The 14,887-nt window shown below is 33.4% G+C and overlaps 1 protein-coding gene across 2 annotated transcripts in view; it reads left to right on the plus strand.

Annotated features, from left to right (window-relative positions):
• Positions 1–14,887, plus strand: part of LRBA (LPS responsive beige-like anchor protein) — a 560,879-nt gene that overhangs the window by 286,256 nt on the left and 259,736 nt on the right. Inside the window, exon 38 of one of the 2 annotated variants that reach the window (XM_019722880.2) lies at positions 10,906–11,066. In XM_019722880.2, coding sequence (XP_019578439.2) covers positions 10,906–11,066 — 161 coding nt within the window. The remainder of the gene's footprint in view (positions 1–10,905; positions 11,067–14,887) is intronic. The other variant, XM_019722903.2, reaches the window with a different exon arrangement.

The raw sequence follows: 14,887 nt of genomic DNA on the forward strand, positions 1-14,887 counted from the left end.
ATTACTGGGTCCTTTTTGACTCTTGTTACATATAGCCTTTGTTTTAAAGTCCATTTTGTCTGCTATAAGTATTGCTGTACTAGCTTTTTGTTTGTTTCCATTTTCATGGAAAATCTTTTTCCATCTCTTTACTTTCAGTCTGTGTGTGTCTTTTGATCTGAAGTGTGTCTCTTGTTGGCAGCATATGTAAGGGTCCATTCATTCACCCTATCTTTTGATTGGAACATTTAATACATTTACATTTAAAGTAGTTGCTGATAGATATATAGTTATTGCCATTTTATTATTCATATTTTTAATTTTAATTTAATTTAATTTATTTTTCTTCTGAAAGACGTTCCTCTAACATTTCTTGTAATACTGGTTTGGTGGTGATGAACTTCTTGAGCTTTTTCTTGTCTGGGAAGCTCTTTATCTATCCTATTCTAAATGATAGTTTTGCTGGGTAGAGTAATCTTGGCTCTGAGTCCTTGCTTTTCATCACTTTGAATATTTCATGCCAGTACCTTTTGGCCTGCAAAGTTTCTGTTGAGAAATCAGCTGACAGCCTTATTGGAATTCCCTTGTAAGTAACTAACTGCTTTTCTCTTGCTGCTTTTACGATTCTCTTTGTCTTTAACCCTTTGCATTTTAATTATGTGTCTTGGTGTTGTCCTCCTTGGGTTCATCTTATGTGGGACTCTCTTCACTTCCTGGGCTTGTATGTCTATTTCCTTCATTGGGTTAGGGAAGTTTTCTGTTATAATTTCTTCAAGTAGGTTTTTAATTCCTTGCTTTCTCTCTTCTCCTTCTGGTACCCCTATGATGTAAATGTTCGTATGCTTGAGGTTGTCCCAGAGGCCCCTTAAACTATTCTCATTTTTTTTTTTTTTTTGGATTCTTTTTTCTTTTTGCTGTTCCGATTGGGTGTTTCCTGCTACCTTATCTTCCAAATCATTGATTTGATCCTCTGCTTCATGGAATCTGTTGATTCCTTTTAATGTATTCATTTCAGTTATTGTATTGTTTGTTTCTGACTTTCTTTTTTATGTTTTCTATCTCTATTTTTGTTTCCTGTCTCTCTGTTAAAGTTCTCACTGAGATCACGGAGCATCCTCATAACCAGTGTTTTGAACTCTGCATCTGGTAGATGGCTTTCCTCCACTTTGTTTAGTTCTTTTTCTGGGTCTTTGTCCTGTTCCTTCGTTTGGGTCATGTTTCTTTGTCTCCCCATTTTGGCTGCCTCCCTGTGTTTGTTTCTATGAGTTAGGTAGGCCTGTTTTGTCTCCTAGTCTTACTTTAGTGGCCTTAGGTATTATATGTCTTGTGGGACCCAGTGGCACAGTCTCCTTGATCATCTGAGCAAGGTGCTCCTGCTGTGTCTATTGTGTGAGTTGTGTGTGCCTTTCTGTTGTAGTTGAGCCTTCGTTGCTGTTTGTACATCAATGGGAGGGATTGAGCCTTGGGCTGATTAGTTGTGAGGACTATATTATAGTTGTGAGGATTAGTTGTGAGGCCATATTAGTTGTGAGGATTAGTTGTGAGGCCATGACTATAGTGGAAGAGCTGTTGTGCAGGGGCTGACCCTACGGAACAGGATTCGCTTTAGCACGGCTCTGGTGCCTGCTCAGTCTGCCCTGTGTGTGTGTTGTCTGCTGAGGCAGCTGGTTGATTCTCTGGCTTTGTCAGAAACTGGCCACTGGGCGTGCTGCTCCTCCCTCCCTGGGACTCCTGGGAGAGGCCTGCTGCAGGCCAAATTCAGCAGTAGCCTGTGCCCTGCCCGGAGCCATCTGGAATGAGCCACAAAGCAATCCGCAGGTGGCCACCACCCACACTGGACTAGGAGGTGTCTCGGCGAAGCCAAGCCTAGAACCAGGGCTGTCTACTTCCAATGCAAGGCTTTGGGCTGCTTAGCAAGAGGCATGCTGAGGCCAGATGCAGGTGGTTTTTGGGTTTTGAGAACCTGTGAGAAATTTTGGGACAGTTTGTAGCATGAGCGAAGACACGCTGTTTGTGTGGAAAAGCCACTGGAGGCTTGAGTGGACCCGCAAATGTGATGGGGCAGGATTTCAGGGAATCACCAGGGCCGGGCGAAAGTTAGCCAGGTTGATGGAGACTCAAATATAGCACCTGGGGAGGGCTCATCCGTTGTTTTGTTTTTAAATCACATTCTAAGTCACTTACGACTTTAAATGCAAGATTTAACAAAGTAAATGGTATAAAAGTATCCAAACACTTAAATTCATTATTAACTACAAAAAAATGTCTTGCATTTCATAGTGTTTTACTGTTGTTTAAGTAATTTTACATTATTTTGATTCCTCACAACAGCTCTGTGAGGTAGGCTGAACAATTTACAATTATTTTATATAAGGCAGTGAAGTCCCAAAGATTATAAATGATTTATGTAAATGTCATAGATCTAGCATATCATAGAGCTATGGTGATTAATTTTAAATACATTAAAAGAAATGTAACTGAAATATTTTCATATCATGTTCAGAAATTTTAAAGGCTACTCGTTTTTGATAGATATTATCCCCAAACTTTTAGCTTTTATATATCTTGTAGTGTGCATTAGTTATAACTTTGATTTTAAAGAGTCTCCCTTAAAAGGTAAATTAGACTTAGTTCTTTGATGTCTTCAAGGTATTAGAAATGTTTTAAAAAATCATGCATTCTTATACCCTTTAGACTCTCCAAAAATTTCCAGTACTAATACAACTGCTTTTTACCAATCACTTCCAATTTGATTTATTCTAAAATTGGTTCAAACTTCAGAAGCTCCAAGCCAGTATAAACACATTCATCTGTTTTTTGCCCTACATACCGTAAAATCCTCCACATGTCCATTCCCAAGGTAGGGAGAATGGGGGAATAACTGGTAATGGGTATGGAATTCCTTTTGGGGGAAATAAACATTCTAAAATTAGATTACGGTAATGGTTGCACAACTTGTTAAGTGTACTGAAAACCAATGTATTTTAAACAGGTGAACTTTATGGTGTATAAATTATATGTCATATGACTGTTTAAAACACAAAACAAAAGCTTCTCTTCATTTTTTGTCCTCCTAACATTTTTATGCAGAATTAAATACTGCTGCCCACTCACTGCTTTGAAGAGTCTGCTTCTTTGTCCTTTTTGGCACCATTCTATTTTGGTTCTCCTTTTACTTTACTGATTGTAAGAAGCAATTGCTTTCTTCTTTAGTCATTTCATCCATCCTTTTTTCTTTCGCAAAATTTTAAATGTTGGAATTTCCGAGTTTTCATTTACACTTTTCGCCAATCCTGTCAATATGGTTTTCCCTGGATCTAGCATACTACCTAGCTTATAATAACCCTCAGTAGGTTTTGTTGGATGAACATCTAAATTCACTGACTCCCAAGGCTGATACATCTCCCAATTTTATATATCTAGCCAGGCTGCTTTTTCAAGTTCTCAAGTTATATTGCTTACTTAGTAGACATACCTGCCTGCACATTATTAGGTATTCAGGACATGATTTTTCCTCCAAATCACACCTGCTTAACCTGCATCATTTCAGTTAATTAGTGTCTTTATCCTCTCACTGCCCCTTTGTCACAAACATCAGTTTTATTCTCATTATCTCCTTTTCCTCACCTCCCTTACTGAATGTCTCAGCAAGTCTTATCTATTCCATTGCAAATATGTCTCTCAAATCGTAGCCTCTAGGCTCCAAACCCTCTGCCTTGTTTCTGTTGCTGTCAGGTAACATCCAAGGCTGACCATATTAATCCTGTATTAGTAAGAAGGATTGATTGTCTTTGTTGACTATAGGATATAAAGGTTGCGACTTTAGTATACAAGCCCTTTTGAAGTCTTGGTTCCAAACCTATGTTTCTTACCTTAGCTTTGGCTACTGTAAGACGGCTTTAACATGATCTTTCTTACCCAAACTTCCTTAGATACAGTTGCCTTTTTATGTCTCTATGCCTTTGTTCATGCTTTTTTTTTCTGCTTGTAATGTCTTTTCCCTTTTGCCTAGCAAATTCCTCTTTATCATTTAAGTTTCTTTTAAAAAGTAATTTTGTTCGTTTTTTAATGATTATTTACTAAGGTGCCAGCTTTGTTCCAGTTACTGTGCTTGGTCAGTGAATTAGACACAAACTCTTGTCCTCATGGAACTTACAAAATAGTTCCTCATTGAAACCCTAATGAAATCCTCTATTTTTCCAGGCAGGGTTAATTGGTGCTTTGATCATAACTATAACAGTATCCAATAAGAGTTTCTAGAGGAAATGTCATGTGAACAGCTCATTGACTTTGAAGTCCGTAGACTTATTATTTACTACTGATGGTTAAGACTTCATTTCTTCATCTTTAAAATGAAAATAACAGTATTTAATCATGGCATGGTAGTTGTGAGTCTTGGTGATAATGTATGGAAAAGAGCATGATGTCTAGCGCAGAGTAGTCTGATGTAATTAGTTCTATTATTTTAAAGTTGTATTATTTTTGACGTTTAATAATTTCCTTATCCTGATCATAACATAAAAAAATTCTAGGCTGAGCCCAGCACAATTCATTTGTATGTATCAAGATCTGGTACATAGTTGGCACTCAACTAATGTTTGGTGAATTTTTTAAATTAGATTTTTGGGGAAAATAGATCCGATTTGTCTAAGTAGTGTGGTACTGAGCTGAGTTTTAGGGCTTCTACTATCCAACAACGTAATTTATTTTAATTTTTTATTCAGTTGTCTTTTGTTAGAGTTTTACCTGGTAGTATAATTAACACTAGATTTTAAATTTTCTCATGATTCTGCTTACTGGTACAAATGCTGAGTGAATAAAGAAATGGTTAACAGGCTAACAGCATGTAGGAAAAGCTTGGTTATATTTATTGAATAATTGACTTCGTTGCAAAATTAAATTTTTAAAAAGACCTGAACTAATACCTAATTGAAATGGGTATCTACATGTCTCAGAAATCAAATAAAGAAATATACGCTGAACAATGCCATGAAAAAATTCACAACGACATAAAATGTAACTTTACATAATTAAATAATGTATATGATGCTCTAGTGACTCAGTGTAATATAAAGTTCCTATGTTAGGTCAATAAAGAAAGAATGCTGCTTTAGAAGATGCTTCCTCTGCTGGAATTCATACAATTGAAGGTTTTTTTTTTTTTTTTTTCCTTCTTTTCATTAAGACAGCACAGGGCATAGATCACGTGCGTTTGATTTATAGTTGGTACTTGGTAAACATGGGTTTGAGTTAATATTTTTTCTCTCTATCTGCATGAAGGCACTGTAGATTTCAGTTTGTGAGAGAAAGCATTTTTTTATATTGTACGATACCCTATAGTACCTGAACATTATTTCACCAAGATTTATGCAGAAAGTGAAACCCTTCTAGAACTTAAGCACTTTTATCTTCTAGCTGACAGTGCGCTGAAAATGTTTACTTCTTTCTAGAGGTGACCATTTATTTAAGCTGTAGCTAATGTCTAGCATGAATTTTTAATCTAAAAATATGGAAAAAGGAGCCAGCCAGATACTGGAGTTAGAAAACCAGGTAATATAAAAATTTAAGAACAAATATGAAGTACGAAAATTTTCTAGGATTTAAAACTTTCGTCAGAAGAATTTATTACTGACTTTTTAGGTTATAAAGATTTATCAAGTACTGTCACAAGAAAGTAGGCAAGATGTAAAATGGGAAATTTTTCTAATATAATTACATTATTACTCGTTTATTGATATTGATCCAAGTTACATTAAAATGACATTGAAACCAGTGAGATGAAAGTTATACACATATTTGGCTGATTTGAATAATGTCAGTATATTTTGATTGTAGAATAATTGGAACACTTACATAGTTATCCTAGGTTTCAGTAATTAACATTATTTTACTTTAATTGAACAATATCAAGAAAATAATCTTCTTTAATTAAAGCAATATAAAATTAATGAGTTTAGTGAAATAAATGTTAGTCTTTTGTTGGCTGTTTTATTCTGCATATTGAATTTTGGTGTTTTTTGACAACCATACCTATTCGTGGCCTGAACACCTTTTCCTACAGCAGGGAAATAAATACTGTGTGACTGCTACTGATTGCATGTGAAGGGCCTTGTTCTGGCTCCTATCCCAAGATTACATTCAACTCTGGGAGAGAAAGAGAGGATCCTGAGCATGTGTGTGGAGAGGGAAAAAGATAGGGTGTTCTCATAGCACCCTATTGTTCTCGTAGGTTGTTCATACAGCAATGCAAAACAAGCAATGCACAACTCCAGGAGTGCCACTCATACAAATTTTGATGTGAACAGTGCTCCCTGGAGTTGTGCAATTTAATAGCTACTTAACAGAGCTCTGCTCTATCACACATTTTTTTTTTTTTGAATTTTTATTATTTATTTTCACATTTGTCTTCTCCAGGAGGGCAGGGACAATATCTTAATCCTTATATCCCTAGCATCTGGCTCAAGATAGAGTGAATCACTGTTATTAGAAAGTATTTTAGGATTCAATTTCAGTATTCATCCATTTATACATTGTTAATTGGCCAATTAGCTTACCATACTTTCTCAGAGGAAAACTGAACCTTTAAAGTCTTGTAATTTATATGTTGATAATAATAGATTATGTATAGTTGAGCCATTCAACTATTAGAGGAAGAATGTGGATCGTAGCTTAGTTACTGATTCTGTGTTTCAATACGTCTACCTTTTCCAGCTGATTCTCATTTGGCTCATTCTTACATGTTTTACCTGATCAACTCACTAACCACAGCGGGCCTTGACAAAGGAGTAAACAGCCTATCTCTTGATGCTTGAGTTATAGATCCTTCTAAGATTTAATTCAAAAATCTATTTGATTCTGTTCTTGTCGAATAGAAAATACATATTCTGTATATTAAAATGGCATTGTTTTATATTATTTTATATATAAATTGTAGTCACACGTTAAAGGTGAGTGTATGTAAACACATAAATGGGAAGGTTTCCTAAAGAGTAGAAAGATAATTATGTGACTTAGAAAAAGACAATTAAACCTGTGTTGTGATTTTAATCTCACATTTTGACATTAGGCAAAAGAATTGGGAAGAAATCATTAGAAACGAAAGTTAGAACATTTAATTTCAGGATAATCCACAACTTTTCAAAGACACTTGTATTTTAATTGGTCAAAGATTTTAGTACTTGGAAGTTGTGACCTGATAGAGGACTTAACTACAGCACCTTTTATGGAGAAGGCTTTATTTCCAGATCTTATAGAGCCTAGGCTCACATCCTTAATTTGAATACTTTTTTGTGTGTGTGATCTTATTTTTAATTATTAGTGGAAATTGATAAAAATCACATTTGTGAATGTTGCATCATGTAATAGTAATACAATTTTTTGGGTAGATGCAGATATGTAGAGGTATAGGTATGTAGTGTTCTAGACATATACCTATTTGTAAGGTCTCAGAATAAGTGATTTCTCATCTTATCCATGCTTGTATTTGATCAACAGTCTGTTTCTGAATACTTGAAGTCTTTAATTTTTCTAGTTATACCATAGTGATAACTCCAAAAATATATAATAACTTATTTAGTTAATTTATAACCTTATGGGAAGAAAGTTGGATCAACATGGGGAGAAAGTTGCATCAGTGTGCCTGAAAATTTGCCAGTTTTTTTTAATCCTATTTTCCCTTGAAGGGGCTTTTCAGGAGGGTGGCAATATTTCTTAAATGAGCGTGAAATCTTTATGTGAATGATCGAAACTTCCAGTAAGTTGATAATTGAAAGCTATACATTCCCTTTTCCAATACTGTTCTAAAATGACAAATTGTGCCTTTTTTTTTTTTTTTTTTGGTGATAGAGCTTTATACTGAGAATGCATGTTGTTGGACGGAGTACGGTTGGGAAGACAAAACATTGGAATTTTAGGCCCAGTTTTGTTCTTGTATAAATGACTTTAAACCTGCTAGTAATTACCCTCATCTGAAAAAATGAGTACGACTTTTTTCTAAAGGACATGTATTACTCTCACCATCAGAAATCGGATGATAAATGCTATTTTTTTTTCAGATGAGGCTAATAGCTATTCCATTGTGACTAAGTTCCTTGAGGGTTTGTACCCTGTATCACCTGGAGCTTTTACATGGACAGACTCTCAAAAAATGTATTGAAGTCGTTGGTCTCTAGGTGATTTCTGTAATTCATTCTAGATCTGTGATCTCAAATAAGTGATTTTTGCTTTGTCTTCAGATTAAATTGCTGTAACAGGAGGTAGACTACTTGTGTAAGAAGGTAGTATAAATATTATCATGCTGACTATAAAGTTCTTCATTCTGTTTGGATTGTATCTAAGTATTTTTTTTTAATTTTTAGTAGAATGTTTACATTAGAAGACAAGTATATAGTTAGTGTAAGTGAAACTCACCTTAAATTTTTTTCTACTATGTGAACAAGTTCCGAGTTCCTGATGTATTGGTGCTTCTGTTTCAGCCAAATATCACCATTGTGACCATATTTTGTTTGTGACAAAGAACACAAAAATAAACATTATAGTTCTACTTACTATTAATTTTGGTTATTATTCTAATATAGATACCGTCTTTGAATTACTTGATGATTTGTGAATGATTTTATAATTCCTCTGATTTTTCTACCATATGACAAAAATTATTGTGCACATGCTTTAATAGCCATTGTATTTGACTTCACTCTTGTGCATTAGACTACAATCTATTGTTACCTAATTTAGTAATAATTTTATAATAGCAGCTTAATACCTCTTATAATTTTAATTATTATCAAGAAGAATGGCATCGTTTAATTCGACTCAAAATTCAGAAGGATGGATGAATGACAAATTAATAATTTACCACCTTTGCATAATACTGAAGCATAGACTATTAGAAGGATTGATGGCAGAAAAGGTTAACAAATTTTAGCAGCTTTCATTAGCTTTACATGGTCATATGTTTGTGGTGCTGACTGAAATAGGCTTCGTAGGAGATCTCAGTCTAGGGAACTAATTACTTGTGCCGATTGCTGCACTGATGAATAGACCCTCATTGTATCATTCCCCTGAAGACGAGGAGCAGCTCTTGATTCACGACTGCATCCTGGCTGATATTTGATAATAATTTTAGCAGATAAATGTAGGTAGGCAGAATGATGAAGTGCCTATCCAAGCTCCACGACTATCAAAGCCATACACATAGCCATCTGTGTACTGCTTTTCCCCCTCTCAATCTACAGAGAATTTTATTTTATTAATTGAGTTCAAACAACTGTTGTCTTTTGCTTATATGTACATTCTGTAGGTTTTTTTCTTTAAATGATATCATAATACTAGTTTTCATTTAAAATGTAGACAGAAAAATAACAAAGAAGAATAAGAGCATTTTTATCTTTCTTTTTGAGCACTGCAATTCTTACACTTTTTTGTATTCCATTTTGATGACGTTATATCTCCTCTTTATGCTTCATCAAAATCAACAAAGGAAATCTTTGATGTTCTTATTGTCTGTCCAGCTTTCTCAGAAAACAGCATGGATTCCTATGGTTTAAAATCTTTTTTTTCTTTTAATAATACACTATTGCCTATGCTTTTATTAATCTGTGATAAATTGTAATTGGTATTTATAAATCTTGAATTTTTAAAAGTAGCATCTTTAAAACATGAAAATAGGGGTAACTTTTATGTGGGTATTTTGGGACTGTCAGTTGGTCAAGACTACTAATTTGTCAAAGCTGACAGGTACAATTTTATTAGCTCATGAAATACAAGTGAGATTTTATCTTGTATTAGTCATTCCTTGCAGAAGTTTTGATTATGAATTTTTAAATTTTTATTATCAAAACCTATAGGTTTTCATGCTGTGTATCTTTAGTGAATAAATATATTCTGCAGAAAATTATTTTTCCTTACTGTAACTGAAAAAAACTTAATGTTAGTATTTTCTTTATAAAATACTTTCCAGCATGTTAGATCATGATTAGTTAACAGGAGAGAAAATTGACATTTATATATTGCCATATAAAAGATCTACATAATTGGGGAAAACATAGTAGAACTTGAATTGCGCGAACCCTTTAAAAAAAAAAGCATTTCCAAAAGTATGCTTTTGATATAGCAATTATTGCACATCATATAGCATGTAGTTTTTAATTAAATATAAAAACAGACTACATAAAACAGAAATCCAATCTGATTTGCTTGAAAATAGATTGCTATTTCACTCTATAGGAATGGTTTATTTAAAAACAGTAAATGGAAAAGAAATGCATTTTCTTGTGTTGTTCTAAGCCTCAGGGGCTAAATGTAATGAATATTTTAAGAGATTATTTTAATTAAATTCCTGCACATCTAAACAGAGTAATATTTTATTATCACATACATAACCATGTAACTGAGATATTCATTAAAGTTAACACTTTCTGGACCAAGAATTCACGGTATGATTTACTGACCTTGTGCAAAAAGGCACAAATTAGGAAGAAAAATGAAGGGGGACAGACTTTGATTAATATAGGTAATGCTATACCATATTTATAATAGCCTTTTCCCTATTCTGGTTTATAAATGCAGCCACAGAGAAAGGTGCCCTGCTGAGGCTGAAATGAGGCTGAAATCAGAGCACATGCCACTAGAGTGTGGGGAAACTGATCACACTGTCAGCAATTCATTTCAAAATGATGTATTTAGTGCTCATTTCACCTTCCAAGAAAAAGAAAAAGGAGTTCCTTAGACTGGAAGGTGATATTGTTATTTTCAAGGACATACCTCAGTTAAAGATTGCAGAAAGGGGAGTGTGAGGTGGAGGGAGAATTAAGAGGAAGGGGAGGGAAAAAAAAGGCAGAGCAAACAAGGAGAGCTTTATGCAGAAATTCAGTGCTACCACGCTGTTTGATAATTGCTAACATATGTGGCTTCTCTGTTTCATTGTAGTCGTCCTCGTGAGTTCTGGCGCCTTGACTACTGGGAAGATGACTTGCGGCGCCGGCGACGATTTGTGCGTAACCCTCTAGGATCGACACATCCTGAAGCGACCCTAAAAACAGCCGTGGAACACGGTCAGTGTGCAAACCACTCCTTGCCAGGAGCAGCAGGTACAGTACTTGGTAATGAAGAGCATCGCTTCATTATTCCAAGGCACTGTAAAATGGTCCACTGCCACATTTCAGAGTTATTCACCCCAGAAAGAGAAGTTAAATTTTTTATAGTTAGTGTAGGGTCCTATTAAATTATGGTGTCAAGAGTATTTATTTATTATGTTACACATGCAGAACTTACTTAACATACACCCTTTGTTTCAGAGTAGGAGGATAAAATATTTCTCCTTTTAAGTGACACATTCAGCTTTGAGTAAATTAATCCAGGACGCCTGCCTTAAATCCATGAATATCAGAAAGACAGCATTTACAAACCAAATAGGTTTCCAGGTTCTGTTGTGTGTATATGGTTTTCCCTCAACCATGGTATTTTAGCTTGAGATTATGAAGTGAGAGAGATGGTAATAAATGTCCAAGTGCTTCGATACTTTCTGAGCCTTGATTTGTAGATGGCTGTGATAGATGGATTTTGGAAAAAGAGAATAGACATTATTTTCAAATGTTCCTGTTCTGCATCATCTTGTTATCTATCAGAGCTTAGCAAAACATTTTTTCCCTTTTTGATGTAACGCATGTCACTATGCTTCAGTTTAGGTAGCCTGATGAGCAAATTAGACAAACTGGAAATCAAGTCCTTTGGATTTGATAATTTACTCTCTTTGATCATAGGGTTTCACTTAATATTTTTAATAATTTTTATATTTTTTTAATGTTGTAATTTTTGAAAGCCAATTAAGATACATTAAGAGGGCAAATGCCCTCCACATTAAAATTATTTTTATTTTATAAAATGTAAATGGATTATTTTTTAATAAAATAGATTTAATTCCCCTTTTTATAGGGTGTTAGTTTAACATTTAGCAGCTTATAGTTAAATGAGAGTATGTAGTATACAGAATAAATGTTACATTGCATTCAATGAGAATATTAAGATTTTAGATTAAAAGTCTGTGATCTTAGGTTTGGCCCCAGTCAGGCAGCTTAACCTCTTGCACTCAGCCTTAAAGAGCCATTTCTGGAAGAAAATGTCCACAATATGTCATCAGATATAACACCAAATGTGACATCAGTCCTTTAAAATAAATGATCATACAGAGAATAGTCAATAACAAAGTGATCCAAAAGCAATAATAGTCTCAGAGCCCTACATCTTCAACTGCAGGAGGTGGAGAAGGAGAAATGAGATGTAGCATTAATTAGGCCACTTTTGCTTTTAGAGTTCATGTACTTTTTATGTGGTGCTATAGATTTCAGCTACACACACACACACTTTTTTTTCTTTCCTGTTTTTGTGTTTTGTTTTGGTTAATGACCCATACATTGAAAAAAATCACCCTTTTTGCAGTTTCATCCTTTTCAGTCAAGCAGATGTTACCATGTGCACTTAAAATTTAATAAGTATTTTTCTGTCTTCTTAACTGTCATTTCACATTGAGTTCTGAGTTCTGAGGTCAATGAATGACAATTAAAATGTTTTTTATGAAAATTTTTCCCTTTATATCTGGAGAGAGGGACTTGTTTTCTAAAATTGCAAATAGGCAAACTTATTCCGTTCACCTGGGAGAAATATCAGTAACTGAATTTAAAATTTCGGTACGGATTTAATTCAGAGCTAATTCAAATCTATTTTTATCAAAAATAGTACTTTTAACCATTTGGGGGAAGTTATAGGCTTCTTCATAATGAATAAATCTTAATATTGCTGAATTTTACCTTTTAAAATAATATTATCATGTCAGCTTTTTTAATGCTAAGAGTCTAATTCAAAAAATATATTTTTCAGCAATGCTTCTGTCATTTAAAACTTTTTAAATCCTGTATAGAAACAGATTTCACTCTTAATTACTCTAATAGTAATTGAAAGGTTAGTATAATATCAATTAGTTATCTATGTTTTATTGTGTACTTTTAAATTGAGAGAGAAGTAAAATTAAGCATTTATGTAATTTCATTCTACTTGGTAGTATTTTACACTAATCTTATGATTAATATTTAAAACACTGAGAGATTAAAAACAATATTTTAAAATCTGAAGTGTATATTTTTATTTTTTTTACACTTTTTTTAGTTTCAGGTGTACAAAACAACGTAGTGATTAGACTGAAATACATATTTTTAAAAATTAAATGTATAGGAGATGCTTCAATGGTCTTCCTATTAAGGAGATATATCATATTTAATATGACATATTTTGACAAAGGACATGAAGTGTAATCATACTTTATACACTTTTTTAGATTAAATGATAAAGAAATATTAGACAGTTTTAGAACTCAGCACATAGATTGTACTATATAATTGTTAGATGTCAGCATAATTTATGCTAATATGCTATGTAAGCAAAGAGCTTAATTTTTAAATGTTTTATTAAATAAGGTATCTTATAGTTGGAATTCATTTTAAATTTTGTGTTAATTATGAAACTTTGTTTTTCTATCCTAACTTAACAATAGGAGGCTAATGAAAATAAACACATTGAGAGTCATGTATGCATAACAAAACAGTTAATATGCTCAAAACGCAGTTGAAATTACAGAGTTTAGGATGGATAAAAAGAATGCTTTAATGTGAAATTTGAATATTTAAAATAGATATTGTTGAAACTACTGTGTCAATTTTATACTGTTTTATGACTTCTCACTTTTATTTATAATTGATTTAACCAAGGAGACAGGACATTTTAAAAATACAAAATCTTAAAACATCATGAAGTATACTATCATTATCAAAAGACGACGTCTGAATAGAAGTGCCGTTGGAGATTAGTTATGTATTTTATAGTAAGAGCCATCTTTTTTATAGATTGATTTGATTTGAAGGAAAGCCTCTGGTGTAAAGGTGGCAGAGTAAATACCTGAAGAGTGATGTTCTCTGTTCCGGCGATCAATACTAGCCCCATGACTCTACTTCTGGCTACCTTCTAGTTAAAAACAAATTTTTTAATTCTGACAATTTAATTGCCCTTCCCAAGTTCACATTAACTTGCTTGGGGAAAAGGGCTTTAGGTAATTTTTCAAAGAGAGACCCTCCAAAGTGGTTATTTATAAAAGTCATTTTGTAATGGGCGATTTCTTTAACTTTGCAGAAACTGAGTCATATTTTTAAATTAAAACTTAATACTTCCTCTTATGATTAAGTATTCTTTATGGAAATTAGCAGCAAGCAGAGGGGGTTATTTGATTCTGGAGGGCATTTTCTTCCATTTTGTAGTTTTAAAATTTATTAGAAATCAGTTGTAATGATTCGTAACATTCTCTCAATGCACAGAGCCCAGTTTGTCAGTTATTTATTATCAGAGCATTTTAGATCTGGAAAGAACTTCAAGCTAAAGTTTAGTTTAACTTTATTCTTTACAGATAAGGAAATTGAGGAAACAAAAGGCGAATGTAATTCTTGGTAGGTATAGGATTAAGCCCAGGTTAACCCATGACTAGTCAGTATTTCTTACCATTGTACTATGCTGTCTTCCTAAATTCATTGTTAAATATAATAGGAATTTTATATTCAAATTAAAACCACATAAAAAATGTTTTAAATGATGGAAACATTGGTTTTAATTCAAACAGTAAAAGAGTTTATCAGTAGAATCCTATTGAATTCAAGACATTTTTATTTTGTAGCCAATGTGCTTGCTAATAGAAACATGATGGGGATTTAATATAGTTTAAAAGGTATCTTGTAATCATATGGAATGATGCAAGTACCTCATTTGGTTTTCCAGGAATGACAGACCATGTGAAGATGCTAAATCATGCCATTGTCTCATAACTTCAATAATGCCGGATACTATTGCTTTCTTTTTAGTATCAACATATTAA

This window comes from Rhinolophus sinicus, linkage group LG07 (assembly GCF_036562045.2).
Source record: "Rhinolophus sinicus isolate RSC01 linkage group LG07, ASM3656204v1, whole genome shotgun sequence".
In the NCBI taxonomy this organism is placed as follows: domain Eukaryota; kingdom Metazoa; phylum Chordata; class Mammalia; order Chiroptera; family Rhinolophidae; genus Rhinolophus; species Rhinolophus sinicus.